Here is a 16,026-nt window from a genome sequence, read left to right on the forward strand (position 1 = left end):
GCCCCCTTCCAGTAATATGCAGCACTTCATCAGGCAAATTCTCCCCTGCAGCAAATTCAAAGTGCCAAACTTCGAAGTAATAGCAAGCTGTGTAGCATGCCGGCACTTTGAAGTGTCATACTTCAAAGTGCCAGCATGCTACACAGATTGCCAATACTTCAAAGTTTGACACTTCAAAGTGGCCACGGTGGAGAATTTGCCTAATGAAGTGCGCATATTCATTGCAGAACTTCATTAGTAATCTCCCATCACCCTGATTACCACACCCCCTTCAAAGAAGGGGGCAAGTGTAGACGTAGCCATACATTTGTATAAATTTTCTCCTTTTTCCTATGCCTATACTTAGTAAAAAAATATCATGCAGGCTGAAGAAAGTTTAATTAACTAAATAAAGCTTTCTGACAGACTAGTAGAAAAATAAGCATTCAACTGTATAAATCCACTAGTTAGGTTTGCAGCTGACCACTCATAAAAGCAAATTTGTGGATCTTCTGTTCTTTAAAATATTTAAATTTTCTAAAATGTGCCTCATTTATTAGCAGACCACCAAATTTTGAGAACCAGTCTTCCTTGTGGTAATTAGTTTTATGAATATGCTCATTGTAGAAATAACTTGAAAAGCAAGGGTTATCATGAACTTACTATGCTAATAGTAAATTTGTGCCTAAGGAGTAAGTCAAATGAGCCAGTATACAGTCTTTCGTTTTGTTTTACTGAATGAGCAAAATCAATCACACACCAGTGTTGTAAATTTATGTGCAAAAGCATTGAAGTGCTTTACTACAAATTACAACGTAGAAACACGTTAACTAAATTCATACAATCAGATTTAGGTATATAACAACACAAAGAGGAAACAGAATTACAGTACATTTACAACACAAGACAAATACATGGAATTCATTAGAAAATATTGTAATAAATAATTCATGAATTATAGTGCAATTGATTTATGCATAAATATAACTAATTGCCTAAAAATCAGTTATTAACAAAATCTGTCAAAATCAAGGCAGCCACAGAGTTTTACTAAATTACTGCGACAATGGAAATACTGCAATTAAAAAACAAATACAAGTATCTGTACTGTAAACAACTAAAAAAAAAAAAAAAATCAATCTCACTAAAGTTAATATACAATTTAATATAAAATTGTCATTAGCTACCAGAAATGGTTTAAACAACTTTACTGAGCAGTAGTTCTAAAAACAGAGGCACTGTTTTTTAATATAAAATACTTGAGAAACATTCAAATAAGTAGAAAGCATGTAGGGCTTGCTTTCGCCTTCATTTAAAAGTCTGCTGAAACATGAATTTTCAGAAATTGTCAATTATGAAGTAGTGACTGGTAAATGAATTTATAAAAAACAGTTCAAAAGGTACAACTTAAATGACATTTAAATGGAGTTAGGGAAGGGGGAACCACACATTTCCCTGCCTTTCCTTAGTTGTTTAATCAAAGGCTAGCCTAATAATTAGAAACAAATAATTGTTTCTTTTTAAAAACACTTACAGGTTGAGCATCATCTATAAACTTTCAAAAAATATTTTAATATACTATTTCTGACCAAAAAATAAATAAAATACAAATACTAAAATGCTGAAAATTAATTATAATATTACGTACAAAACTACTGATCACTGTTAAGTCAATAGTAAAATGATCCCTGATTTCATGAATCCTGTCAATTTTTTGGTCAGGTCATCTTTTAAATTATATAAAAAGTGTACTGTAACTTGCCTTTAATATAAACTTCTGACTGAATTTATAATATTGTCTGAGGAATAAAAAAGTTCAGTGTGGTACAAATATTAGGCAATATATTGAAGCCCCAAAAACTTTTGCAAGTAAAATTCTGTATAAAGAGAGATTTTTAAACCTTTCGATACTATCAGTTATGTTTTCAACTGAGCAGGACATTAACAAATTCATCTCTCTGGCCCTCACAAAATATGGCTTACTTCTTTAAAATCAATGATGACCATGACAACTGCTTTTATGTATCCTTCTTGTTACTAAGTACAATTCTTTTTAAAGAAGGATTCCCTTTCTAATATGCAAATAAACCTTAAATAGTTGAAGAGGGTACACTAGAGATCTAAGAGACCAAAATATTGATATGTTGGTGGTTGTGCAGTTTCACTTAACTTCTTATGGATTAATTTATCCTAGAATGTAAGCAATTGCCTGTAATAAGGTTAATACCCCAGAGCTAGACCTCACTAGGTTTTTAAGAAAAATTTTCCACTGAATTCAACAGCAAGTTTCTTTTAAAATTCAATTACATGATGTGGCCCTAAGCTTCTAATTTAGTCTTGTAGACACACAGGATAACTAGCCCATACACAGGCAATTTTAACCAAAAAACACCTCTCAATATGTGTATGAGAGAAAAATTTACAAAAAGTAAAAAGTAGCTGTTTCTGTATGTATGCTTTGATTTAGAAAAAAACAAGCTAAACCTAAATTTTAGTTGGAAAAGGGGCATGGATGTTGAATTTTGAATGTTTAAAGCAAGCCCTCATTCTTATGTAGACATATGCTTTATGACATTACGCCACCAAAATTACATATTATATAAAATCCAATGTAAATACTTGAAAATTAATTTAAAAACTGCAATCTGAAAACTACTGGTCTCTCTTAGATTCTATTAAAAGTCACATATTTAAAATGAACGGCCTAGCTTCTAACTACCAAATTTATAAAGTATTTATACTAAAACTTCAAAACAGCTTCACTGTTTAATATCTGTGATTCTATCAAGACCCTGAACTGCAAATTTGGTTATTAGCAAAATGATAGTGTATCGGCCCACCAAAATGAAAACCTGATATTCATTTTGATAAACTGAAAAGGTTTGAAATGTCACAGCAGCAAATATGTTACAGTTACAGTGAGTTAGTTTTTGTTTTTCAAGGTAAGGAGCGTGACAATCCTTAAATGAATTTTAAGTAGTCATAACATTAACTAACCAGCATGTTTAATATCCATTCTCAAGCTCATCTGTGCACATTATGAACATGCTCTAAGTTGCATTCCAACTTTCTTCTTAAACCTTAAAAGTTCTTATTTTCAGACTAAAAAGGAAAATAGTTAATTAAGTTTAAATTATTTTATACTTAGTATTCCATCCTTTTTCATATTTAATAATTCTACAGCTACAGTAATTTGTCAGTTTTCATAAATGTGTATTTTGTAAACACCAATATGTCTGTATGAATAACCAAGTTCTTTTTAAAATGATAAAAATGCAGTTTTATATCTGCTAACACATTTTCATTAATGAAATGTTTTGGTTTTTTCTAGTTGTATTGGAGATGTAGTTATGAAGTATTTTCTTCTTCCATAAAAAGTACTTCCTCCTACAAATACTTCACACATCCATTTCCTTGTTAAGGAACTAACTTTTCAGAAGAAAAATAATCCCTTGATTTGTGTAGTCTGAATTACTTAAAAACTCTAAGTATTCTGTGAAGTATAAAAGTTTGCAAATCATGGGTCACGTATTTCCATAATAAGATGGTTTACTCAATAGCTAGCGTGGTTCTTTACCATTTAAAAATAATGCTTCACATGACAAATACTTGTTTTCCCAAAACATTTTATGCTATTGACTACTAAAGAAAACCTGAATCTTTTTCACTTATTTATACAAGGATTTTATAAATACACACTATCAGAATCAAGGGAGAACTTGAGAATTCTGTCCACAGTGAAAACCCTGAATAAAACTATTTTTAAAAAGGCATGTATGTGGTTTTTGAACTGTATCATTTCATATCTTCTTTCAGAGTGAGCATATGTATTCCTCATACGTGTGTGTATACAGACAGACAGACACACACACACCCCACACACATTCTCACACACTCACACACACCAAACAATTTGCTAACAAATCTACACAGGCTTGCTGCTGTTTTTGCAACTGCCAGTCCCTGAATCTGTCATATTAAATAACCCAGTGTCTGGTAATCGAAGTTTCTTCTTCGGTGGAGTCTTCAGTGTTCCAGATCTTTCTTTAACTTTGTATTCTAAAGTGCTGTGAGGTACCCCATAAATTCCTTGTGCTTTGGAAACACTCATTTTCCCACTCATTACCATAGCAATAGCTTCTTCCATTATTTCATGATCGTACTGCCGATAGCGGCCACGTTTTTTCCTTGGCTGTTTATTGTCTTTGCGATCCAAACCATCTTCTGTATTTTCAGAGGTTCCATCGACTGTTCCATTCTTAACGTTAAGACACAAAGGAGAGAGGTCCCCATGCAGAAAGTAGGTGTCAACACTTGAGTGAGATAAAGGTCCAGAACATTCAATTTTGTTCTGTTTAGGGAGTATATTTTTCAATTTTTGAAGAGCTGATCCTTCTAAAACTGAGGAGGTTTTGGAAACGTGGTACATAACATCCAGAAGACCAGCATTATCGGATTGTGGTTTGGATGCAGAATTTATTCTTAGCTGAGGAATTTTTAATTGTACAGCAGGATTTGATGTTTCATATTGTAGACTTTCACTTTTTTCTTTAAACTGAGTGACCATTTTCTGTAGAGTTAACTGGTGGAGGTAACTGGAAGCTGTTGGGAATTTTAATTCTGAGGTTTCAAGTAGACTGAGTTTACTTTTTTCTGTGCGCTCTGCTTGAGCTCTTGCCCACAGGGCTACTTTTTGCAGCACTGCACAAGTTTCTTTTCTGTCTTTAAATGAATAACTATCATTGAAATCTCGAGTTTTGTTTTTAAAAAGTGCAGGCTTTCCTGCTGGTAAGGCTTCTAAGTGGAGAAGTAAAGTTTTTTGAGGTATGCCATAAAGTATGCCTGCTTTATTTATGTCCAGTGCTCCAGACTGAATGTCTTTCAAAGCTTTAGAGAGCAAACCATCTGCAAACTCAGCACTTCTTTCCACATAGTCCTCTCTGTGTCTGTGTAGTCTCCTGGATGGATGGAATGAAACGATGGTAAACTGATGTATGAGAGACTCTCACACAGCTATGGAAGGGAAGGGTCCACTCCTTTATTATACTCCTTGCTTAGGTAACATCACTGCTTCTGATACTTTTAAGTCTTTGAGATGTGGTAGTTACTGATTATCATAGCAAAATGTTAGAGTTCTGGTAGGACAATGTGTCAAAATCATACGGTGGCTTCTACAGCAGCCCTTCCAAGAACTTTAAATCCTAACTCAGTGTCTGATAATATTCTCATACATTTTCTATATTCCCTTTGATACATGCTTGCAGAGCAACACTTATAATTTGTTATGCAATTAACATTTGTCAAGTACCAAAATCCTAAATGAGATTTTGTTAGTAGAAACGTGACGTTACCGCTAAACAAGTAATAAAAGAGTCAACTCCCTTATAGAAAATTTGCAGCAATTGGTACATTAGTAAAACACAAAATCCCCAGATTCTAAAACAGCTAATTTTTCTACTTTCATAAGGTAAAGCGCTGCAATTAACAATAAAGTCCCATTTTGTCAATATACAACTCTGTTTTAAAAAATCTAATTACTATTTCTATTTTTTAAATTATCATAGTTTTACAACTTGTTCATATCAAATTAAGCTCTTACAATTTCACTTAATTCAACAAATAAAGCTAATTATATTATTTGGAACAAATTATTTTGTAATATGTACAAGTGACAAAAAGGGTCCTGCTATGATTAGTGGATGGGAGGATGCCAAAATTATAACAAAATCCAACAGAACAATGTATTTCACTATTTTTGTTTCAGTTACTGTAATGGTAGCTTTCAGCACATGAACAACATTTTTAGTTTTTAAATGCTGAATGGACATAGTTAGCAGCTTGCCACCACACACCACAGGAAAAATCATGATGTAAGTATAACGAATAGGAGTGCTCTCTCTCATTAAAGATAATAGTTGTTTTAACTTTCCATATCTGCTGAAGGGATATTTGTAAAATACTATCTGGATGTAATATATTTGGGCAAAATAGAAGTTTCCTAAATAAAACCTTGAATAATAAATTTACATTTTCTTCTACTGTCCCACTCTATTATACTGCATAATTAAATTCCGGTTAATTTTTAGTAACATGAACTAAAGTTTGGTGATTGTTCTGATAACTTTTCTTTAAACAGAAAAAAAAAGAAAAAAAGACAATGAAACAAATGATCTATACACAGACACACGCTTATGAGTGAAACTTTTGAGGAATGCAAAATATAAACTGAATTTGTGTGTCAGTACATACACTACAAGTATGTAATCATAACTCATCTGACTTTACAGGGAAGAGATTATCTTCCAGTGTTTCCTTTTACATAAACTAAAAAAAATTCATATGCTGCTTACCCAGACACTGAATTTTCAGAAGATGATGGATCATATGATGACTCTTCCAGCCTTGCGCTTTTCTTTGTAGAGAGATCTAGCACTCCATCCCCTATGATAAAATCATAGGAAGTTAAGATTAACTATTTATTTTAAAAAATCTTGTTACTAAATTTTATATATGAGGCACAACTTTTTAATATATGATCTATGTTGTAATATTTCTGATATTTTGGTTCCTTATTAACAGTGTGAAAAGCTGAGATAATGTTTTGCATAATTAATCTGTAAAAGCTGAACAAGATTTAAAAATTAAGCCAAAGTGAAAAGTGAGCCTATGAATCGTACCTAGGCATCAGAAGTCTTTAAAAAAAAGTTAGGCCTTCATATGGCTTTTTCATCCCTTATTCCTTCCACAGAATAACTCATCATTAGAATTAGACTCACCATTCTAACAGACTGATAAGCCATTTGCAATAATGGTTTGAAATGGGGGTCAAATCTGAACATACACCATTCAAGCCCAAATTCATAGTAATAGCAGATCAATGATGTACTATTATACAAAGATCCAAAATGATAAAGATCATCAGAAAGATATATGTCACAGAGCGCACCTGTGTCTTGGGAGGGTGTGGCAGGGGAGGGAGAATGAGGTCAAAGAACGAACAGATACTTATCCTATAGTAACTCTGTTTCTTCAAAATGCTGTAATCAGTATGAATCACACTAGATACATGGGAGACTGACACATGCAAAACCGGATTCTTTTAGCAAGAAGTGCTTTTCAGAACTGCAGGTGTTCTCAAATGAAGGCAACAGGATGGGGCGATAGCAACCCTTCCTCAATTCCTTTGTATTTCAAAGCATGTGTTTGCAGAGAACTCCTATAGAGGTGATGGAGGATGGGTTACAGCAGCCACATCGACATCATCTTGGAAAACCAGTTACAGTAGAGTAAGTAATAGTTCTTTATTCTTTGCCTGTCAGCCAGTATGGGTCTCACTGACAGTGACTGGAAAGAAATATTCTTCTGAGACGGGATTGAGGTTTTACAGCTCATGAAACAGATAAATTGCAGTACCAATCTTTTGAACTTGGTATCTGCACTGCCTGTCATGTCAAATGCATATTGTTTAACAAAAATCAGCGGGTTGCTCCAGAGCCTTGTCTTGCAAATTTCTGAAACTGCTATATTTCTAAAGCAGAGTAATGATAATGTATCTTATAGTTCAGCAGAGTTTGTCCTGATGTTTGAGGGAGGTACCGAGGGTATCTGGTAACAGATGGAAATATACTGTCTAATCCTTTTGGAAAGTTTCTGTGAAGATAACACTGAGCCTTTCTATATGCCTGAAACTTCCACAAAGAAACAGCAAGACAGACACAAGGGTTTAGTGTTAGCTGGATAGTAAATTAGAAGCACAGTGTGAAATTTCTTTTTTCTGCGGAAGAGAGGATTTGGAAAGAAAACCAGTCAGGTAACTGAGGCTATGTCTAGAGAAGAGTGATCTGTCGATAGAAGTTTTTGTTGGAAGATATCTTCGGACGAAACTTCTGTAGACAGATTGTGGCTGTATTGCTCCACTCTGTTGACAGAGAGTGTCCAGACTGCCTGCCTGTTCTCTTGACAAAATGGCCACCGGGAACTCCATAAGACAGAGCTGAATGGCTGGAAATCTCACAGGGGGGCCAGCGGGGACAGAGGCAGCAGCAGTAGCAGCCGCGGGCACCTGTGCCATCATGTCCTACCAGACGCCGGCGGCGACATCAAATCAGGACATTAGCTGATCCCAGGCCCGTGACTGCCACTCCCTGTCATCCCACAGCTGCCTCTCAAGGAGGTCAGTCATCCACCAGAAGGTGGCATTGTGGTCCCTCTGGAGGTCCTCCTGGACGTGGCAACGGCCCCTCTGGCTGCAGGCCTGTTCTGGTGCTGGGGTGGGGTTGGCTTGCCCTGGCAGTGAGGTGAGGCTGGCCTGGCCTCAGACTGTGCAGGTCCAGCTGTAAAGGAGTCAAGGAGAGGGTGCAGGGAGTCACTCATGCAACACAGCCCCTAAGGCCCTGTGAACAGCAACCAACACCCGCCTCCTCCCCTGGGCCAAGGAACGGGACTGTCTCGGGAGCAAAGTCACACGTGGCCTGCACAATGGGCCCTGCTGCACAGGGACTCCATGGTGCGTCTGGGTCCATGATGCCCATTGCACCACCTCTCCCTGCCCCCTGGGAACGGACTAATGGCCAACAGTGGTGCCCAGTCACAGGGTGTCCCCTCATGGGTGGTGTGTGAGCTGCGGCAGCCTGGCCCTCTTCCAGGGCCCTCACACATAGCTGTGGCTCGTGGTGCTGTCCATGAGAGTGGGTGCTGCCTCTCACCTGCTGGCATGCCCACATGCCTGGAACTGCACTGCTCTGTGCGTCTGGGGTCAGGCAATCACCCTTGTGGCTAGTCCACTCACAGCCGTTGCAGGTGCTGGCAGACCCTCCCTCCCCCCAGGGCTTGGAGCTCATCCGGCCCCCCAAGAGGCTGGTAGTAGGCTGGTGCCCATGCCCAGGAGCTGCCTGATTGGTCATAATTCCATATGCCTGCCTCCCACTCCCTGGAGTGTGTGACATGCAGGGTACTCACCGGAGGGACCCTCACCCAGCACTGGCGAAGCCCAGGAGGTGGTGTGGCTGTTGGGGACCAGCTCCTAGGTAATGACCAGGCTGCTGCTGCTGGCTTACGAGGCCTTGTCTGCCTCCGTCTCTGGTGGGGGTTGGGGCTCAGAAGCTTCTTTCTCCTGGGGGTGCTCCGGCTGTGGTGGGCATGCCTTGAGCACCATATGAACACTGAGGTGTAGGGGTGATGTGTTCCCCCACCCCCAGGATGGGTGCAGCTCATCATAGTAGGGGCACGTGGTGGGTCCTGCTACAAAGTGTCAGCCAGTGTCCTGGGCCTGCATGTAACTTTCACACAGACATCTTCCATGCTGCCATAGGGAGCGGGTGCCCCATTTCGCCAGGTCAGTGGCTGTCTGGGCATAGGCAGGGACAGTACAGCACTTCACCTTGGTGTTCTGGAGTAGCTCCTCCTCACCCCATGGGTCCAGGAGGGCATGCACCTCAGTCCTGGTACAGGAGAGGGCTCGCCTCTTGGTGCCCCAGCGTGGCTTCTGGGACCCCTTGGTCCGCTTCCTCAAGGGGCCAGGGGATCTTGGGATGGCTATCTGCCTGCCATCTGGGACAGCTCTCAAGAAAGGAGGGGCTGCAAAGGCACAGGAGACTGCAGATGGTTCCTCTGCTGCTTCCATACTCTCAGCTTCTTGCCACGGGGTTTCCCAGGCTCACTGTGGCTTTAAGAAGTACCGAAGGCAAGCACCATAGAACACTGATTGCTGTGGACAGGGTGCCCCCCAGGGCACCTGCATGGTGCTCTGGAGGCCTTTCCTGTGGACAGGATGCCCCCCGGAACATCCAGAGTGGCTTTCTGTTGACAGAACTCTGTTGACAGAGATGTTCTTCCCCAAGGACAGTGGGATAAGACTGCCAACAGAACTGCTGCATTCTGTCAGCAGTAAATTGACAGAACACCTTGGGAATCTGTACACTCCCTGGGTTTTGTCAACAAAGTGAAAGTTTTGTTGACAAAACCCTCTAGTGTAGACAAAGCCTGACTGTGTCAGATGGAATTTTGAGATTATCTTGAGGATTAATTCAGGGTGTTGTCTCAGTACTATATTGTTCCTGTGAAATGATGTGAATGGTGATTCAGCCATAAAACCTTGGGTCTCACTGATTTGTGCCAAATGTGACAGGAACAAAGAATGTCTTGACAGATACCGGCTTGAAAACAGTCTATAAAACAGTGTTTCCCAAAGTGTGGGACACGTACCACTGGCGGTACGCAAAAGGATTTTACGGGGTATGCTGCAGAAAATAAATTTCTAAAAATCAGGAGATAACCACTGGTAAAGCACTGAGTGAGTGGGGTACACTGATAAAGCCAAAGTCCCCACAAGGGGTATGCAAATATTTTAAGTTTTGGAAACACTGTTCTCAAAGATAAAGGGGAACCCCTGAGGTCCCAGGAAGCAGACTGGTCTCTAACTAGAGGATAGGCAAGAAGGTGCTTGATGAATCTTGACAGTGCAGGGAGTAAGGTAACAATGTGATTGGAGTATGATATGCTGATACTGTCAAGTAGACAGAGAGAGCTAAAATTCCAGTCCTGACTGTTCCAAGACCAAACAAATGCATCTATTTTAGGATCTTTGGAGTCAGGTTTTCAACCAATTTATGTTTTGGGTTGCCAATATGGAAATCTCTTCCAGTTGCACATCACATCCTTCTAGTCAAAACTTTCCTGATGTGCATAACAACTGCCTTCAGCATTCTCTATCAACAACGCTCATTCAGTCAGCATACAGGCAGTCAGGTATAGCAATTCTAGGAGAGGGTGTTCTGAGATACTCTGTTCATGTAAACAGACAAAATGAATGAAAACTGGAGTAGCAATGGAGACAGTCAGTGCCTCACATAAGGAGATGATGAAGAAGTGGAGATCACTGGGACAACTGAATTTATGTCTGTTCCCATGGTCACTGCTGTAGCTGTTGGCACCGAAATCGTCATGAACTGGGGGTGCTGATACTGAGGATGTGGTGGCACAAATGTAGCTGACAGGTAGCTGATGTGACTGAAAACACCATGAAATGCTGGTCCTGACTTTCATCCTGGCTCTGATGAAAGGTCCTGGAGGTCCAAAAGGACCACTGAGGTGTTGTCTGCCATGAAAGGGGCCACAGTGCTGACTGATAGTACTGATCCCAGAGGGAGGTCAACACAGGACTCCTGCTTTGCCTTGATCTTCCAGAGTCTGACTCCGATATATTTGTGCCTTCAGACGTGGAAGGCACACGCATGTCTCTGGGTGACTCCAGGGAACAGGATGCCAGAGGTGTCTGGGGGTTCTCAGAGGCACCAACAGGTGATGCAGGAGGCCAGTGGTCTGACTTGGGTCACATCTTCAGCCTATCGGTGGCAGAAGAGCTCCTCCTTTCTGATCTTGTCTTCTTAGGCTGCACTGCCAGTGTTTGTGATTGTTGCCAGTGACAAGTGTCACTGAAAGCCACCCATGAGGTGCCAAAAGCTCTTAGATGGTGCCTGACCGTTCAGTTCACAAATCTCCCTCTGTAATCTGTTTTTAAAGTCTCTTGTTGTAGGATGCATATTCTCAGGTCTTCATATTCAAATTTGAAGTGGCAGACACTTCATTAACACTTGGTATGAACAAAGAAAGCAATATTTCACGCATTACAAGGACTGCTTCCCCTCCTTTGATGTTCATAATGATCTCAGGCAAGACACTTAACATACCCCACCCCTCACCACCTTCCTTCAGTTCATGTATTTCATTTGTCAGTTTTTATTGTAATTTTTTTGGATCTCCGTACTATATATCTTGGTCTGGACTAGAAATTCTACAGCTCTGAAGAAGAGGGTCTGTCCCACAAAAGAAATCATTTTGCTAGTCTTTAAAGAAAATGCTACATGACTGCTGTTTTGTTTTGTTAGAATACAGACTAACACGGCTCTCTCTCTAACAGGGTTCAAGAAAGAACTAGATAAATTCATGGAGATTAGATCTATCAACACTTATTAGCTAGGATGGGTTGGAATGGTGCCCCTAGCATTTGTTTATCTGAAGCTGGAAATGGATGACAGGAGAGGAGTCACTCAAAAATTACCTGTTCTGTTCACTCCCTCTGGGGCATCTGGCGTTGGCCAGTGTCAAAAGATAGGATATTGGGCTTGATGGACCTTTGGTCTGACCCAGCATGGCTGTTTTTATGTTCTAAAAACATGCCGAGGGGTCAGCAGGGCCCTATATTTGGCACCATATCAGAGCACTCCAGGAGGCACCAAGGCTGACCTCACAGCTAGCCACTACAGGAAAAAATTTCTGGCTTACGTAAATGTGTGCACATGGACATTTAATTTTGAATGCATGTGAAGAAAACACCGAAAGAAGAAAAAATGGCTCAAGTTTAAGAATCTCCCTCAGATCTTCAGCCATGAAGACCGATGTAAAATAATTATTTAGTTTCTCTGCAATGGAGCTATTGTCCTTGATGGATTTAGTAGCTCAATTGTCCACTGGCCCCACAAGTTGCTTAATAGACTTCCTGCTTCTAGCGTACTTACATTTTTGCTATATCTTTTTTGAGTCTTTGGATTGCTGTTCTTCAAATTAAAGAAAAAAAAGTTTGGCCTTTACTTTCCAGAGTTTATGCTCTTTTCTATTTTCCTCAATAGGATTTACCTATTCCTTTTAAAAGCATTTTTGGAAAAAAAAAATAGTCTGTGATGAATCGGTAATTAAAGATGGTATCCTAAGGCATATCTACAGGAGAGACAAATTAAGATTTTATAGACACCCTTCATTCTGGCATCTCCTAAATTCTGAGTGACTGACTTTGCAATCTTTAATTTCTTTTAAAATTTTTTTAAATGTAAGACTGTATATACTGCACACATGAACCTGTTCACATAATCTGTTTTTAAAAGGCTGCTATGAATGAATGAGGAGCCAGACATGTGGCATGTGAGAGATAAGGGCAACCGAGAACAACTAACCTCAAAAATTGCAAATGCCACAGCAGAATCATCAGCTTTCCCTCAAAAGAGATGATGGACAAAACCCGGGCTTGGCAACCCAAGAGAACCAGTAGGATTAGTGCCACCCATCTCTGGGTAATAGTACTAAATTCAGCCCCCCTGTATCTCCATCCTCCCATCTCTCAATAAAATACTAACTTTTTACTGATACCTTCAGCCTACAACAGCAGCTCTTACCTTAAGATTTCAGAAGGAAAGCAGTACACAGTCAGCGAGAGGCAAAAAGGATATTTATATTTATTCTTGAAATGTTTTTATAAAAGATAATCAGAAAAGACTACAAAAAAACTGCAATGCTGAGAAACAAGGTTATTTTATTAAGTTGTAAATTATATCAACATTTTTTCCTACCTCAAATAAAAATACTAGCAGAGAAAGGTATAAAAATAGAACCAGGTAAAAATACAGGAAGAGATGTGGTAAATTAGGTAGGAAAAAATTGAAAAAAGTCAGACAAAAAGATTGGTATGGATACAGTAGTTAATTGTTTATCTATATTATGATGGACTAAAGTTATGCAACTTGAAATGTCTCTGATATTCCTTAACGTTCCATGGCCAGCTCAAACATCTAAAAAGAATTTATCAATCCTAAATCTCGTCTACCTCCTTCAGTCTATGCAAAATTCCACTGCCTCTTGCCATTATAGTATCACTCCACCTGATTCCCTTTATTGAGTTCCTTAAAACACACACACACACTCTCTCAAAAACACTTGGCCCATACTTTCAAAATTCTGCAAAATGTCATCCTTTAATATTTCCTTCATCTTTTCCTGTTTGGACTTTGTGCCTTAGTTCATGCTACCCTTGGATACACTTCTTTGGATAGACAAACATTTAAAAATTATTTTGGATTGTTCATATTTGGACAATAAGACAAATTTTAAAACATTACCATATTAAAGAAACAGACACAAAAGATTTACCTTGCTGAGTTTTCTGTTCTTGAATTCTATTCACAGTGAGGTCTAGAGGGCTATCCTGTTCTTCCTGAAGAGAGTTTTCCGTTTGGTTCATTTGGATATTTTTACATATCAGACTTGGTTCAAATGATGAACCATTTCTATTCTCTTGAATTTTGCTACTTTTTGAAATGTATTCAATTGCAAACTGACGGATCATCTTTTTCATTAATTCCTGAGCAACTAAGGGAATGTTAGGATCACAGTTCTGAGGAAGATCTGGTAAGGGGGAAAAAACATAGAACATATGCATTAATATAAATGATCAGTTTTCTTTATCTTTCTTTTAATAACAGTAAAATCCTTGCTCAAGAAAATTAATAATTTTGATCTAGATGTTGAATCCTTTTCTATCTTACTCCATGTGTAGTTCAATCAGTGAGGTTACCAGAGAAGCAAGGCACTACTTAATGTAAGAGTACCAGAATCTAGGCCCTTTGTTTTTAAGATATACTGAGCTGAAATTTATCTTGTAGGCTTCTATTCTGTGGTTTCAGATGTGAAAGGTGTTTGTACTTTACAGTAGTCTAAAATATTACTTTCGGAATGGTTTTTACTATATCAAACAAAATACTATATAAAAATGTAGTCTTACAGAATCAATCCTTAGTATTGATTGGTACATTCGGACATTTTCAGGGGAAAAAAAAAAGTCTGACAAAAAAGCTGTTTCATGTACAAATGCAGTTTATTTTCTTGGTCCATGCTGTCAATAAAGGATTGTCAAGCCAAACTGGGAAAGTGTCATTAGAAATGCCCCATACAAGTTGTAGTGTTGTAATAAACTAAGACTAAATTTCTAAAACTTTCATCTGGGATGTACACCATGTTCTAATGGAGAAACTTGTCTTAGGGAACAATCTCCTTTCCCATTGTCAATTATGGGGTCATAGCCCCTTTAATTTGTGTTTGTATAACACCCCTGTGGCAAAGAACACCAATTGCTTTATTCTTCCAAAACAGGAAAGTGATATAAGAAAAGCATATAATACGTTTTAGCCATCTTTTAATGTAGCTTACAGGCAGGAAAAAGGAAAAGAGACATCATCACATGAGTAGCTCATCATTAGCAACTTTGCCACAGACCACATTTTGAGAACATCAAAGTAAAAGTAAAATCCTACCTTCTGCTAAAATATAAAAAGCCTGCCAAACAGTGTTCCCTCTAATTTTCCATTCCTCGGCAGAATAAATGTTTATATTCACCCAGGCACATGTGGATGTGCACCACTAATAGAAAGACATGCTGCCGACTGTGGGACTAAGGACACTTCGAAGTTGCACGGGTGCTTCCAAGTGCCCATGGTTACACGGCATGCCAACGTGGCGAAGTTTGCAATTTCAAAGTTGCTGCGGGGAGAATTAGCCTAATGAGATGCTGCATATTCAGCGCACACTTCATTAGTATTCCCTGCTCAGGCTGATTACCCTACCCCCTTCGAAGAAGGGGGCTAGTGTAGACACAACCCGAATGTCACGGCAAAGAATGTGTGGAACCTCATAAGGCATGATTTACATATCTTTTAATTCTGCTTCTCTGAGGGTACATTTTGTCAGAATTCTTACTTGAGCTTTTTTGTACAAGACAGGCACCACTCCAAATTCCAACATTTTTGGTCACTATCAGCAGTAACAACTGGCTACGGCATCATCCTCCACTCTCCTCCCCCTTCAACAGCACAAGTGACATACCAGGCACAGGAATCTAATTCATGCCCTTTTCTGTGTTTACAGGTACTAAATGTGTTAGATCAGTGTTTCTTAAACTTTTTAAGACCACAGAAACCCAAACTATTTTTATGCGGAACACCTATGAAAATTTTCTTTAAAAAAAATTGTCAAACAAACAAGCGAACAAAAACCAGCAGCATATACAGAAAAAAACAAAATGAAGTCATTTAATCAGGTATCAATGCAATGAAGTGGTAATATTATATCTGGTTTTAATAACAGAGAATATATACCAACAGGCTACAGCTACACTAGCATTCCTCTTTGGAAAGAGGCATGAAAATAAAGGAAATTGAAAATGCAAATGAGGTACATATTTACATATGTCACCTCATTTGCATTTTATTTCAAAAGCACCTCTTT

General features: G+C 38.9%; 1 protein-coding gene across 7 annotated transcripts in view; it reads right to left on the reverse strand.

Moving 5' to 3' along the window:
* The window catches only part of LCORL (ligand dependent nuclear receptor corepressor like), a 156,644-nt gene that overhangs the window by 29,386 nt on the left and 111,232 nt on the right, over positions 1-16,026 (reverse strand). For 5 of the 7 annotated variants that reach the window (XM_074992547.1, XM_074992541.1, XM_074992540.1 and 2 more), the window contains exons 5-6: positions 13,897-14,151; positions 6,330-6,420 (exon numbers count right to left, since the gene is read on the reverse strand). In XM_074992547.1, the coding sequence (XP_074848648.1) occupies positions 6,330-6,420; positions 13,897-14,151 (346 nt within the window). Of the gene's footprint in view, positions 1-697; positions 4,938-6,329; positions 6,421-13,896; positions 14,152-16,026 lie in introns of those variants that run through there. The other 2 variants (XM_074992544.1, XM_074992548.1) reach the window with 2 other exon arrangements.

The sequence above is a fragment of the Carettochelys insculpta genome, chromosome 4 (assembly GCF_033958435.1).
Source record: "Carettochelys insculpta isolate YL-2023 chromosome 4, ASM3395843v1, whole genome shotgun sequence".
NCBI lineage: Eukaryota > Metazoa > Chordata > Testudines > Carettochelyidae > Carettochelys > Carettochelys insculpta.